We start from the raw sequence: 15,019 nt of genomic DNA, 5'->3' as shown, positions 1-15,019 counted from the left end.
TATGGAATAAGCCGAAGTTTTAATAGATCTATCTTTAACAATTGTTATTTATTCTTTATAGTTAGACTGGAAAAAAAAAAAAGGCAAATATAACAGTTAAGCCTTAAGGACGTCTGGCAGTCATTTAAAAACATTTCCTGAGTGTGGGCTTACCATTCTGTTAACTGGAAAAATAATCTTCTTTTGAAATCTTCCAGGTAGAAATTATACAGCACCTAACCTCAGTTCTATTATCTGATATTTTAGAAATTAATTTTCAAGCACAGAAATATCTGGCAGTTTAAAAAGGTGGTGTGGAGGGCAAGAATAACCAACTGGTTTACTTTTCCTTTTCAAATGCATTACAAAAGCCAGAACGCTAGGTGTAATGTTTGAAGATACCTGAATAAACGTGGCCAGTAAGACACAGCTCATCTCTTGCTCCAGAATGATCTTGTTCTGACGGTTGTTGTAACAAGCAGCGATAAGTGAAGGGAACAGCACTTTGATCAGCCGTGGGTCACTGAAATACTGGAAGGGCAACTGGCAGAGCTTCTGCAGCACCGTGGGGTGGCGGCCCGACTGTACGATTACCTGAAACAGAGGAGGAGCCCCAGGTCACCTGCCAAAAGGCTGGGTCTACCCCTTGCCCTGTGGCACAGTGTCGGTACGAACCATGGAGAACACGCCGAAGGAGTATAGCAAAACAGCCTCCTAACTCCTTAATTTAAGTGACATTTGAAATGAGCAAAAAATACAGACATCTCATTTCCTAACTTAAGGAAAAGATTCCAAAAGCATTACAGCCATTTAAAAATTATCAGAACCCATGATGAAAGGTGCAGCTGTGGACGGATTTAGGATATGCATCGACTGAACAAAGCACCACCCCTCCCCCCAAACAGAGTAGCCATATTCCTAAAGACTGCAAAGATCTCATATACTCTCTTCTGTGGCCCTGCCCACTGCAGTCTTCCTCTAACCTAGCTCACTGAATACACTGAACGCAGATGTATCTAGCTCGTATGGAGGCAAGCCCTGGAAAGAAAAGGGGATTGTAAGGGGAATGGAAATAGTTTCAGCAAGTACAGGCTCCAAGAGATCTTTCCTCCGATCCACACTCCTTATCTGAGTTTCCATCGTGCCACTGAGTCTAAAAGGGGAATTGTTTAGATAAATGAGACTGTTGTCTTGAAGCAGTCTAGGTTTACAACTGTGTACATTTTAAGAAATGGGGCAATGCAATTAATGGGGCTGCAGGGAAGTCCTCCTAATTTACTCTTTCGGCCTACATGATAAACTAAGAAACGCCAAAATCAGATCTGTTTCAAGTAACCTTGATTAGACAGTTCTAATATGAAAGAGCTGGGTGACCCAAAGCCCACTTTTCAGTATAGGAGGAAGCTCCTAGAAGGCTGGGAACACTGTAAAACCTAAGGTCAGGACTGTAAATTGTACTTGGAAAAACACAATTTTACAGGTACACACCCAGACAGAACTGCATTCAAATTAAAACCAGAAGGACAGAATGAAACAGCAGAGGCAGGAAAAACATAAATTACAGGGATTTACAAGTTTTCAAAGTACTTTTAACAATACTTTAAGGACACACTCTCAGATGATAATGCAGTTTGGTTTAAGAACAAAATCAACAAAGTAATAGTTCACATATTTTAGTTCAATAGCTAAAATGACATCAAAAACCTTTAGAGAATGTTGATAGGGACTTGTTAATACCTTCAAATCCAGAAGGAATTTTAAAGACTCACACTGTGTGACAATCCAGCACATGGCTATGAGCTGCCATTTCTGATGCTGGCTGAGAAAAATATGCCCTATCATCTACTTTACTCATCAAGCATTTGCTTAAATCTTTATTTTAATTATTAGCTACAAATTCTGTAACCCAGCCAAATGGTCGCCACTTTAGAATTTATACTGATACCATTATTAGAAGTCTTTTTTCCCCCTTCGGACAAAAATTAAGAACAAATTTTTTCCTTGGAACTTCGTTGTTAAAATGCTATTACTGGAAGACTCACTAATTGAAAAGGTATTAAACTGGCCATTCGGCCTGGCACAGACACAATGTTAACTCAAAGACAACAACTCCTGGTTCCTGGTGAATTAGCTCAGGACTTGGGCACTTCACCAGAACTCACTCCACCTGGACTCCTGAACCTCATGGGCCAAAAGCGGACCCCCTTAGGGGCCTGTGAGTTCCCTGAGGGAACAGAGCTGGTTATCAGTCTACAAAGGTCACCACTAGTGTAGTGAAATGACCTGCCAGAGGTCACTGCTTGTAAGTCCCTAGACTGCAGATGACACAAATGGATGTAGGCAGCTGGGTTACCCTGGGGCAAGGAGTTCTACCCATTAAAAAAAAAAAAAAAAAAAATTTTTAGGCTACCTATAATAGGACTTAAGAACCAGGTTACAGGTAAGAGGCCCACGACAGTGGTGAGAGCCACACCTCCCGGCTTGGCTAAGAGCCAGAGTAGGACAAGCTAGTTGGCACTGTCCTGTGAACCACATATCAGGCATTGTGGGCAGATGGGACCAGGAGGTCGTAGAAGGGGACCTGTAGCACTGAGACTCGGTGGGTAAGACCCTGCCGGGTAACTCAGGTGGGCTTGTGGCACAAAGTGGTGGCAGCTCCATGTCATGAGCACAGCTGAACAGGAAGCGAAGCACTTCTTTTTCAGGCAGAGAAGCAAGACTGGGAATGCAAATAGCCCGGCCTGACAGGCAGGGCCTTGGACACTGGGACAGAGTTGTCTGAGAGCCTTCTGACACATCTGGCGCAGGGAAGACTCAATTTTATTTCATCAAGGGACTCATTTCTAGGCCTTAGCGTGGCTAAATGTCACCTTGGACTGCTCAAGTTTTCTAAAGTCAGGAGAAAGTCATCATGGGACATCAGAGTTTTTCTTAATGAAAGAAATATGCATAATCAAGGAACATCTCTTCTCAGATTTATAATACAGTATTCTCTATTTGCCCTCCTGACAGAGCTGTAACTAAATCGATAACTGCTGGTTGGTGACCTTTGTCCAGACACAAGGCTGCCAATGAGTCCTAAGGTATGCACTATGGTGGGTCTTGAGACTGGTCAGGCCACCTGCCCCACCTTCCAGACCACTGCAGGTAGGGAATGGAGTGGTCTGGCTGTGAATTTCTTTGGCAGTTACTAAAGTAGGGAGCAGCTATGGCCTCACTAATAATAATAATAATAAAAAACGCTTCTCAAATGCGATGTCCACTTTCAGATGAAGAGCAGGGCTTCAAAAAAACCAAGGGAATTTTCAGCAAAATTCAGATCAAAAGAGATTGAAATTGGCCATTCTACTTGTTTTTAAATGTGTTGGGTGCGATTTTAAAATATGTCCTAAAAATGATGACGATAAAGAGCTAGGAGATTTGAATTCCTGCCTTCATCAATGACCTTTGTGGCCGTGGGCAAACTGCTAAATTACTATGGGCTTTAGGGTGGTGAATTTTTTTTTAAGTAAATTTTTTATTGAACACACAAATCCACCTTAAATGGATAGGTCATTTAATTTTTACAAAGTGAATATCCTTCTGTCACCAGTATCCAAACCAAGAAACAGAACATGACCAAAGGTGTTGGACCTCTAATTATTTCTCACCAAAAATCAGATTCCTGTATTTTGAATTTGAGAAAAATCACACTGAAACTATTTGACTAGTAGAACACAAGAGAGAGTACTTCCAGGGCTTCTTGGAGCCACTCTTGATCATTATCTGGAGAGAGAACTGTGAGCAGCACAAGTACCTCCTCTGGTCTTCTAACTAGAGGACAATGGCTATAATTCAGTCACTGAAGAAGGCATCTTTTTATTGGCATGCCCTGGTGATCATTGCTTTTTTCTTTAGTATCACAGGGAAGAGAGGGGAGCAAGTGAGTGAGAAAGCCCAGTCCATTACGCTCCCCATGCAGGTAAGGTAGACCCCTGTGGCCACTCCCTCTTGTTTTTAGAAGTATCAGCAGTTCTGGGGAGGCTTTAGAAAAAGGAAAGTTGCATGCTGGCAATGCATGCTATGGCCTGGTAGAAAGGGAGGACCAGGAGGGTCTGAATGCTAGGATTAAAAAGGAATCTCGCAAGGAAAAAAAAAAGAAAAGAAATCTGCAGTAGACAAGCAGATACACTGATTCTACTATCTGCTGACCCCTGGCCACTTATTAGGCCTTGTGGTTCCAACTTTGTGCCTCCCACCAAATGGAGTATAACTTGGGCACACCAAGAGAAGAGAGCCAGAAGAGAGCTCTAAATTCAGCCGACAATTACTGAGTGCCTTCTGTGCCAAGGACTATATTAAGTGCTACAGGGACACGAGGAGGAATAAAGGCGGCCTCTTCCTGCAGCCTTCACAAGTGGAGATGCAATATTCAGGGAGATGAAGTACACAACAAATGATAATAATACAAAGAGCCTGGACCAAGACAGAGGGAGGGATAAGGTCCTCGGGAACCCCACAGGAGGGAGAGAGATGGCTCCTCACTTAGGTGAATGTGGAAAGCTGCCCTGAGAAGGTGTGTTGGACCTTGAAAGTTGGATCAGATCCGGATACCTGGAAATAGTGGGAGAATTTTAGGTGGAGAGAAGTAGCTTATAGATTCAATGCCAGTCCTAACTTATTCCCTCCTACCTAATCACCCTTAGCCAGAATGACATTCCATTAAAAAGGCTAATCTTGCTACTCTCAGCTGCTTTTCAGAGTTCGGTGCTTTTCCTAGGTCAACCATCTCTCTGTAGCCATAAGCCATGAGACTGCAGGCTCAAGAATGCAGGTGTTAGGTGGCCCTGGGTTCTAGCCTGCTCTGCTCATGATGTGCTACGATCACTTAACCAATTTCAGCTGCAGGGTCCTTTCTATAAAATTGGGTAGATGGCAACCTTTAGGGTTTAGGTGGGAATCCAGTGAAACAGTGTCTATGACTACAAAATACAAAATGATGTTATTTGTGACTGTTTAGTTGGCTCTCCCTGGTAGTTGAAAAGGTTAAGCACTTGGTTGCCAACTGAAAGGCTGGCAGTTCAAACCTACCCAGCAGCTCTGCTGGAGAAAGACCTGGTGATCTGTTTCTGTAAAGACTACAGCCAAGAAAACCCTGTGGGGCAGCTCTACTCTGTCACATGGGGTCACTAGGTCAAAATAGACTTGATGACACCTAACACCAACAGTTGGCTCTGCAGCTCTGAATTTTCTTTTGCCGGAACCAGCTTCCACACACTTGCAGGACTAGAAGCATCCCGTGGTGTGAAGCCTAATGCTTTCCACCATCCCATCCCCATCCCTAGGGCTGCTGAGTAGAGTAGGGGGTCTGGCAGCAGCAGGCACTGCTCTCTGGCTGGGACTCATCAACCAGCATCATGCCACCTGAGAAATCACTGCTGTGGCCTCTCCCTGGCCTGCCTGCACAGGAGAGAGCTATGCAAACAGTGTGGAGATGCCAGCCAGGATCTTGTGGTGGCAGGGTAGGAAATACATTCTGACAGCTCTGAAAAGAAAATCCCAGCATGAGCACGATCCAAGAAACACAGGTAAGTGGTACGCAGAAGCAAAGGCTTAGCTTGCAGAGTGTGTGTGTGTGTGTGTGTGCGTGCGCTGAGGCTGTTGTTTTAGACTTGTCAATCTGAAAACAGACTAGGGAGGGCCAAAGCTAATAGGCTGGTGTTGTGGGCTCCTGATTCAGACCCAGGATGAGCTTTCCTCGAAGTACTTAAGGAAATCCTCCGGTCCAGGAAGTCTTTCCAGGCAGCACAGCCAGAGACAGCCTTTCCTCTTCAACTCAAAGATATGGCAGCAGCTATCACATATGTCCTTCCAGAAGGACAGAAACTGTGTCTTTTATTATTGTGTTCTCTACTGCTGTGCTGGAGGGCTAGTCAGGTCCTCAAAGTTACTGGAATGAATGAATACAGGTGATGAAAGGCCCCTAGCTAAACTCTTTGGTGCCTTGCCTGGGGGAGAATCACACATCTCTTCTCATGAGATATAATTTCCTGACCCTGAAATCTCAGTGGTGTCCACATCATGTTGCCGTAGGGTCTACTTATCTAGTCCCTAAAGAATGGACTTTTTTTGATAAGCTGTCCCCTACCCTGAGTTTTTTTTTTTTTTTTTTACCTAGAAGGAAGTTGGACTTGGGGATCGTCCCCAGAGTTTTGAACGACACTTCTGGGATCTCTGGCCTCAGAGGTATAGGTTATAAGGAGAGCTCTGGGAAAGATCCTTCCCCTTTTGTGGGTATGGGTGATACTGGTCTCTCACTTGGTATCAAGGACTCCAAGATCTTGTAGAACACCGTACGACCAGAACATCAGCACCACCCAACACAGCAGAAAGCTTGTTGCTGGCAAAGACAGTACCCAGTCATCTATAAAGCCCCTCTACCTTCATTATCTGAGTCTCTAAGTACCCCCTAAGGTGGGCAGACAGGGCTGACTATCCTCTTGTAACAAAACTAATACTCAAAGTTAAGAGCCTTGTCCTGTGTGCCCTAGCTAGTCAGTGGTGGAGCTGGGCCCGGAAGACTCTATGACTCTCAGCACTGGCTGCTCTCTCACTTCCCTGTCTCCCATGCTCATCCACAAGCCCGCCCCTTCCTGGACAGAGGTGCTCTCTGTTGCTGGGCCTGAGCTCACTCTCATGGCTGGCCACCAGCCAGCTTCTTGCATGACTTTGCCAGCCCAGATGAAGATGAAGATGACATACTGCCACTCTAAACAGACTAAACCAACCGACATACACAGACTGAACCAACACAATAGGCCTTTCTTCAAAAAACTAAATTCTTCTTGGCTAGGTATCAAATAACCAGTTCTTGGCTTATGTGCTGGGCTGTGCCAAGGGTTTGTCTCAAAATACCAGACTTAAAAACTTGAAATAGAGGAACGGTTGGTGACAGGGCTAGACTCTCAGGAGTGAACTGTTGGAACGCATGACTCTGAAAAGAGCACTGTCTTGTGATGGCCACACAGTGTCAGCTGCCTTCTGGAGCAGCCTTGACAGGTTTCAAGTGCCTGCAAACTTGGTCTTATATTTTTGAAACAAATGCTATCATGCATAATATATTCATCATATTAATACTTGGTAGGACAGTTTTGCTCAAAAGTTAAATTTAAAACTGAAAAAAGGAAATGGGAGGTAGGGTACTGAGTGGTCCTAAGTCTGGGTCTAGAAACGCAATAGGCCTGATGAGAGTTTGCAGACTTCCCATCTGTAAAACGACAACTGTACTCACTTCATAGGATCCCAAGGAGAGTGGATAGGGAGGCCTGAGGAGAGTCTATCATGTTATGTAAACGGAAAACAGCCTGACTCTCCTCACCCCGAGGGCCCCTTTCCTCCAACTGTGACCACCTGGAATGAAGCCAAGAACCAGGAAGTGAGCAAACAGGCTTCTGAGCAGACAGATTAGTCCATTCACCGAATATTTACTGAGCATCTAGCTGGCCAAGCGTGGGCTAGGCACTGGGAAGGGAGTAGAGAGCCAGTCACAGACATCGCTGCCCTCAGAGTACTTAGTCTGTCCATGAAACCCATGTCGGCACTCACAGGAACTCCAACTCAGTCTACCAACTGACATTTCACTTTTCAGAAGTAAGTCTAACAAAAGCGGGTTTTGTGTCGTACATTTCTGAAGCAAGTCTAACAAAAGTGGGCTTTCTGGGCTACAGAAGATTGGGAGTCAGCAAATTAGAAAGGTCAAATGACAACAGGAAGAAGCATCAGCTAACACTAATAAGTGAAGGGGTAGGAATGAAAATTTTTCAAGAATAAGAAAGAATTCAAAAAGTTACCTGGAAGCATTTGGTGTAAGAGTAAATACCTCTACTATTCTCAGCTGGTCTTGAGAGCATTATTGTATTATAATAAAATATCTTATTATCACCCATCATCTTTAGTACTTAGTACTCTACACTTTTAAAATTTGTTTCCACATATGTGATAATCCTCATGTGCCTAACACCAAAGTAGTTAACTCATTTCTTAAGGCATCAAAAAAAATTATATTCTAGATATTTCATGTGAGTGAGATCATACAATATTTATCCTTTTGTGACTGACTTATTTCACTCGGCATAATGTTTTCAAGGGTCATTCATGTTGTAGCATGTATCAGGACTTCATTTCCCTTTATGGAAGGGTAATACTCCATTGCATATATGTACCACATTTTCTTCATCTAGACTAGGCAAGTGTATAGAGACCAAAGTTTATTAGTGGTTAACCAGGGGCAGGTGGGAGGGAGGGGGAAAGGAGGACTCAGTGCTTAGGGGACTCTGAGCTTCTGTTTAGGGTGATGGCATACTTTGGGAACAGGTAAGGGTGATGATTGAAAATGCCGAACATAATTAATGTCACTGAACTGTACTCGTGAAGATTGTTGAAATGGCAAATGTTTTGTTACATATATATTTACCAAGATAAAAAAAAAATCGCAATAATTTTGGTATAATTTAAGAAGGCAGAAAACTGTAATATTTTTAAAATATGATCAGAAATAGTAAAATATTATGTTTTAAAGGTAAGTTTGGTCATCTGCAAAATTCACTTATGTGGGAACAGCAATTCTATCCCATGCCAAAACCCTGACACTGAATAATAAAAATAAAATAGGAAAAGGTTCTGTAGCAGTTTCTTGCTATATATATATATTTAATGGATGCAATCATGGTGTCCTATAGTAAAATCACTAGCTTTCTAGAATTTACCTACATTCATGGAAACAACACAGAAAATGGTCAAGTTCTGTTTTGCCGACTTACACTCTGTGAATCCTGCTGATTTTGCTAAGATCTAAGAGTGATCCTAGATTTTCCCCTTATCTAGGAGGAACTCCATCAATGGTTTTAAAAAGCTCTGCATTTTGTTTGTTCATTTTTTTCCCCCCAGAAAGCCCTCTGGCAAGTGTTTAAATACTCATGTCACTGGGAACCCAGCCCCTGTGTCTGTGTCGGAATGGAAGACAGTACCACTGGCCCTGCTCGGTCAAGGATTAGGTGGCACCGGCCCCAGTCCCAAGGCTGTAAGCTCTGTGAAGGCAGGGCTATATCCTTTTTATTTACTGCTGTCTCCCCAGTGTCTGGCATACTGCCCAGCAAAGTGCCTGGCAAATAATAGGCTATCGATAACTATCTGGTGAATAAATGAATGAGGACTGAGCTTTGGTACGTAAACCTGACTCCCGGGGATGGAGGCTGTACCTACCACACCAGTGCCCTGGACTGACTCATCCCAGGGTCTTCAAGGTTCTCAGGTGAAACCACCTTTGGATTTGCAAAAGCAGCTGTCCAGGTACTTCGGCTAGCACCGTCTAGTCCAACAGCCTCTTGGCACAAAGGTAAAGATGATGGGAATGGGGTGCGGTGGGGGCAAGCCCCGTGAGCAGTGGCTTCACTAGGGTTGGTGTCACCCAGTCCAGTAACTCATGATGTCACCCCCCATGGACATACATGTGAGCTTATTATCAATTTTAATCACAGAATATGTGATATAGTTGTAAATTGCTTAAATGTAATATTTCTTAAATTATATCAATACTAACAATTGTTTTGTAAAATCTTTCTACATTATATTTATTAGTTACAACACGATTAGTAACTGAGCAGAAGCCTTGTTTAGTTTTTTTCCTTTAATTACTACTTTATTCTCAAAAAAGGTATTGATATAGATTCACGAATACTAATTACCACAATACTGTAGACAAAACATTAGATAATGTGACAAAATCAGTGACGATAAAAAACACCAGAGCCCTGTGGTTAAGAGATCGGCTGCTAGTCAAAAGTTCTGCAGTTCGAATCCACCAGCCGCTCCTTCGAAACCCTACAGGGCAATTCTACTCTGTCCAATAGGGCTGTATGAGTCGGAATTGACTCAACAGCAATGGTGTTTTTTTTTTTTTAAATAAAAACACTGTCAGCGATGCAAACAGTGTGTGCTTGTAGCGAATGCGGACAAAACCACGTGATTCAAAGCGTCACTGTAATTAGGTAATAGTGACAGCCCTGACCTGAGCACATCAGAGGTAAATGAGCATAGAGTTTTAGCCTAGGTATGGTGGTATATGTAAACGGGCTTACAAAAAATGTTTTTGTTATTAAAACTAACTAAAAGAATATTTTTATAAAAAATAATCAATTTCTGCTGAATCAACACACAAAAATTTTATAGGCATTTTGGTGTCATCCCTCTGACACTGTCACCCAGTGTGGTCCACACACCCCTGGTGACGACTGCCTGTGAACTGGCCTGTCAAACCTAAGGCTGAACCAGTCCTATCCGTCAGTATGGTGGCGAGAGTGGGGTGTTGAGTCAGACAGAATACATACAAATGGTTAAATCTCACCAGGGCAAATTCTTCATGGCTAAGAATTCTTGTTTTGTTTTTTTCCTTTTCTTGTCAGAGACAAGCTGTCCTCAACGGAGGGGCAAAAATAGGTGTCTAGACATCTAAATTCATTAAAAGAGACAGCGAGGAGAGTCTGTAAATCATTGGAACAAAGGATATTTTTCTAGCAGAGCAGAAACAAAGTAGTTGCTGCATTCCTCTCTGCAAAACTGGCCCTGCTGGAGCGCTAGGGCACCCAGTGCACAGGCCACGCCTCTGTCCACATGGCTCTTGCCCAGCCTCATCACTTCTGGGGCAATGTGACAGAAGGCTCTACAGGCCTGTGATTTCTAGGTACCACATAAAAAAAAAAAATGGCACTCCCCTGACACACACACCTTGTTTCTCCGATACCTTGGGGAAGGGGTATGGTAGGGAGTATACAGAAGTGGCTTTATAAATATCTCAGAAGAAGAATTTGAAAAGTCTGTCCACATAATCAAATTCATAGGAGAGAAACAAAGATTCCCTTGGCTAGCACTGCAAACAAAGTCCTCTCTTCCCAAGCTTGCTTCTGCCATAGAGGATTTCTAGGCTGAGATTAAATGCAGAGATCTTGGCTAACTGCGTGGGAGGTAGGCCCTTTAAGCACTAGCCTTCTTCCTGGTGGTCCCTGGGATTCATGGCTGTCCAGCAGCAGCAGAGTGTCAAGGAGGAAGGATGAGTGAGGGAAGAAGGGGGAAAAGCAGCCAGGCTCATCGGGAGAGTTGGCTAGAGCCAGTAGGCGAGGGCTTGGCTTTTTACAGGTGTTGGAAATCAGGTGATCCCAGGGAAGCAATGTTTTTCCTCATGCAGTGAGCAGGGAGTGGCTGTCCTCTGTCCTTCTTCCAGGGAAATAGTGTGAGAAGAGCCCTGACCTGCTGTTCTCTGCCTCCAGGGAAATAGGCTGTGTGCTGGGGGCCACTGGTAAAGGGCTGCAGAAGAGGCTTCTGGGAAGGCCCCCTCCTCAAACGTCACCTGCTCCTGCAGGGGAGAATAAAGCTTCACAACCAGGGCACCTGTTCACAGCCATGGGGCTCTAGTGTGGAAATCCTGGTGTCATCTACCCATTCTTCACACACTGGAGTGGACTTCGATACATCGTTTGAGCATATCACCCTCCTGCCAGTAACGCTTAGGGGCTCCTTATCACCTTCTAGAGTAAATCCCAAGTTCGTGGCCCAGAGCACAGGTCCCTTCATGACCTGGGCCTCCTTAGTCTTAGTTCTTGTTCCTTCAGCTTGCAGTTCCCTGAACCTGCCAGGCTACTTTACATCTCTGTACTCTTGTTCACCTTCTTTCTTATTTTGCTACCTGGTAAGCACCTATTTTTTTTAAGCACCTAATCAGCTTTCAGCTTGTGCACCACCTCCACTGTGAAATATTTCCAAGAATAACCTTTGACATGGTATATCCAGGTTTTTTTATTATCTGCCCCCTACCCCCTACTCCCAAATACCAGCAACTTGAGGGACTTTGTCTATTCTGTTTCCCACTGTATCCCAGGGGTCTAGGGCAGTGCCTGGCACACTGCAGGCCCTTGTTAGATGTCTGCTGAAGGAAGGAATGAGTCTCAGCACCAGCAGCCCTGCCCCTAGGCTGTAGACTCCACAAGGACCAGGTCTGGGCCGTATTCATTTCTGCATCTGCCAGCACATGGTTTGACACAGGGCGGAGATTCAGTAAAAGTTGATAAATGAGAGAAGAAATGAGTGATGAATGCCCATATGGATACAAAGCCCATGATGCTGGCATTACCCCAAGAATAAGTCAGTCTCAAGCCTTCTGATCTGTGTTAGAGCCTCTTTTTCCTTCTTTTATGTTCTCTATTTTGTGAGGAGGAGAGTCTATCTTTTAAATGAAGCATGTTTTAAATTCCTTTCAAACACATCTTGCAGCACAAGAAGGTTGCACTGGATTATCTCAAACACTTGGGACTAAACCTAGAAGTCACGAATTCTCTAATTCATCAGGGACTATCCCTAAAAGCACTGTTTCCATTTGAATTTTCGTTTGAGAAAGAACCTGGCTAAAGAGAACAAAAATTGGAAATTACACAGAATCACCATATCACCACAAATTTGAGGGACTAGTTTTTTTTACGGATTTTTTAATCTGCATTACCTGTGTCCTATCTACCACCAGAAGAGGGAAGGAGGCTGGTCACTGAAGGCCTGAACAACAGGACAGGAAGCCTGGTTCCAGTAACCTGGGGCAAGTCCTTCTCCTCTCTGGCAGGGAGAGGAGTTAGACGAGATGAGCCCTGAAGGCCTGTGAACTTGCAGACATAATATAATCCTGTGTTATGAGCATTCACGTACACATACACCCTATGTTGCCCATGCCTTCAAAGACATGATGTCTAAATGTGGTAATTAAAAAAGGCTTAGATTTTTTTTCTCTTAAGAATGGATGAAAAGAGTCATCACATGACTTTTCGTTGACCCAAAATTCTCAACTAATTAGAAAATTTTAATTTCCTAATCCAGCTTCTTTAAGAAAAGAGAACTGATCACCTACCCTGCTGCCCACCCCCCCCCCCACAATTGCATATTGAAAAGATTATGTCCGCTATAGGTCTAACAGGCTATGAATGTGTGTGTGTGTGTTGGGCGGGGGGTAGGGAGCTGGGTAGGTAGATAGACAGCATTTAATAAAGCCTTAACACGCAAATATTCCAAATGGGGTTGGACAAGCCCTGTGAGGAGAACTGGGACAAACCTTCCTCACCACAGAGCCTTTGGGTGGTATAAGAATGGCAGGGTTAATAAATGCCCGACACAGGATGACAGATTTTCTGGTCACAACCCAGCAGCAGCTAGAGAGCATGGATACATTCCATGAGCATTTACGGGCTCGCCAGCACTAGTCTATGACAATTTTATTTAATCATAAAAATATAATAGTAGTCAAATCTTTTTGTAGTTTCAGTTTACTGCTTTCTCAAGTGAAATAAATGGTCTCTCGGATTTCTTCTGCTTTCATCTCTCTGCTCTAAGTACAGTAGGATAAGGTTCCAATTAAGGCCCATTAAATGTTCATATTGATTCATGTGAGCCATTTTCTAGTTTCTCTTCCTAACACGGTCTCAATGCACCTCTGAGTTATCTCTGTGGTGTGTTTTCAGTTTAGCTGTTGCCCATGCAGAAGAGAATTATTTGGGTGTGAGGTCTCCCTCCCTCTTACTTCTGCAGCCCAAGATGGTGAGTGGAGATTCTCTTCACTCCCTTACAGACAAGCATGTGCTTATCACCAGTCAGGTATGTCCAGGTGAACCAGGTATGCCCCTGGGGATGGGGAGTTGGCAGCTGGCCCCCCAAGACCACTGGTGTCTGTCAGAGCAGCAGGTTGAGTAGCAGCCCAGACCCCAATGGGAGGACCCCTGTTGCTTCTATATCCTTTGGGTCCACAGAGGAGCCCTGTTGGCAGGGGACACACAGGAGTTTCTCTGGTTTCTCAACAAATAGGAAAACACACTCCGATAGCAGAGATGGCCTATTTAAAGTGATATCAAGTGTCAGGGCTGACTGGAGTGGATTCTCCAGGGCTTTTCCCATTAAGAGCAGGACCTCTGGAGGCAGACAATGATAATTTCAACATCAGGAGTTAACATTTGCTCTGGGCCAGACAAGTGCGAGTCACTACATACACGGTCTAATTTGCACAATAACCCCATAAGGTATTATTAATATTATGTTAATTTTATAGATGAGGAAACGGTCTCCAAGAAGGTAAGCAGTTTACCCAGGATCACAGAGCTAGTAAGTGTGGCAGCGGGACCAGAACTTAGGTCTGCCTGGCTCCAGAGCTCATGCTCCTCATCAAGTTGAACAAACATCCTTAAAGCAGAGACCTCCTCATTGACTAGCTGTGGGTGGCTGCCTCAACCTGACTCTAACACACCAGGTAACTTTCTCTGACTAGATGTACAGCGTCTGATGGTAGACTAAAGGTCTAGAGGTCTAAAGTTCCCAAGAAACTACATGTGAAGAGATTTGAGAAAAATATTTTAAAATGCTGTGATGGTTATTATTATGTGTCATCTTGGCTAGGTCATGACTCTCAGTATTACGTAATTATCCTCCATTTTGTGATCTGATGTAAGGGGAGTTTCCTTGGGGGTGTGGACTGCACCCAATATATATGGATGTTTTTTTGGCAAGGCTCTCTCGCTCTGGATCCTGCATCTGACTTGTCATCTTATGACCTCTGGTTCTTGGGATGTAAGTCTGCAGCCTTTTGCCTGACCTGCTGATTTTGGGTTTGTCAGCTCCTGCAACCACGTGAGTCAGGAAAAGCCTCCAGCTTGGTGCCTGACCCATAGACTTGGCGCCTGACCCATATATATACATATATATATATATGTATGTATGTATGCATGTATATATGTATATATATCACTGGTTTTGCTCTTCTAGAGAACTCAGCCTAAGACAAATGCCCCCGCAGGAAAACTGTCATTAAAATGAATGATACGGTGACTCTGGAGTCTTTAAGTGTAGATTTTCTTATAGTGTGCTTTCTTAGAATGGGGCAAACTGAACAAAAAACTTTTTTTTTTTTTAACCAACTCATACTAAGTCACAGTAGATATGCTGTGGTAATGCCACCAATTTGGGGAGCAAAGACCACAAAGGG

At 43.8% G+C, this 15,019-nt stretch overlaps 1 protein-coding gene across 13 annotated transcripts in view; it reads right to left on the bottom strand.

The window, feature by feature from the left end:
• SCAPER (S-phase cyclin A associated protein in the ER) overlaps window positions 1-15,019 on the bottom strand; it is a 495,697-nt gene that overhangs the window by 5,220 nt on the left and 475,458 nt on the right. For all 13 annotated transcript variants that reach the window (XM_049852841.1, XM_049852843.1, XM_049852837.1 and 10 more), the window contains one exon: window positions 382-573. In XM_049852841.1, coding sequence (XP_049708798.1) covers window positions 382-573 — 192 coding nt within the window. The remainder of the gene's footprint in view (window positions 1-381; window positions 574-15,019) is intronic.

This window comes from Elephas maximus, chromosome 13 (genome assembly GCF_024166365.1).
Source record: "Elephas maximus indicus isolate mEleMax1 chromosome 13, mEleMax1 primary haplotype, whole genome shotgun sequence".
Taxonomy (NCBI): Eukaryota; Metazoa; Chordata; class Mammalia; order Proboscidea; family Elephantidae; genus Elephas; species Elephas maximus.
This window is presented reverse-complemented; position numbering and strand designations above follow the sequence as displayed.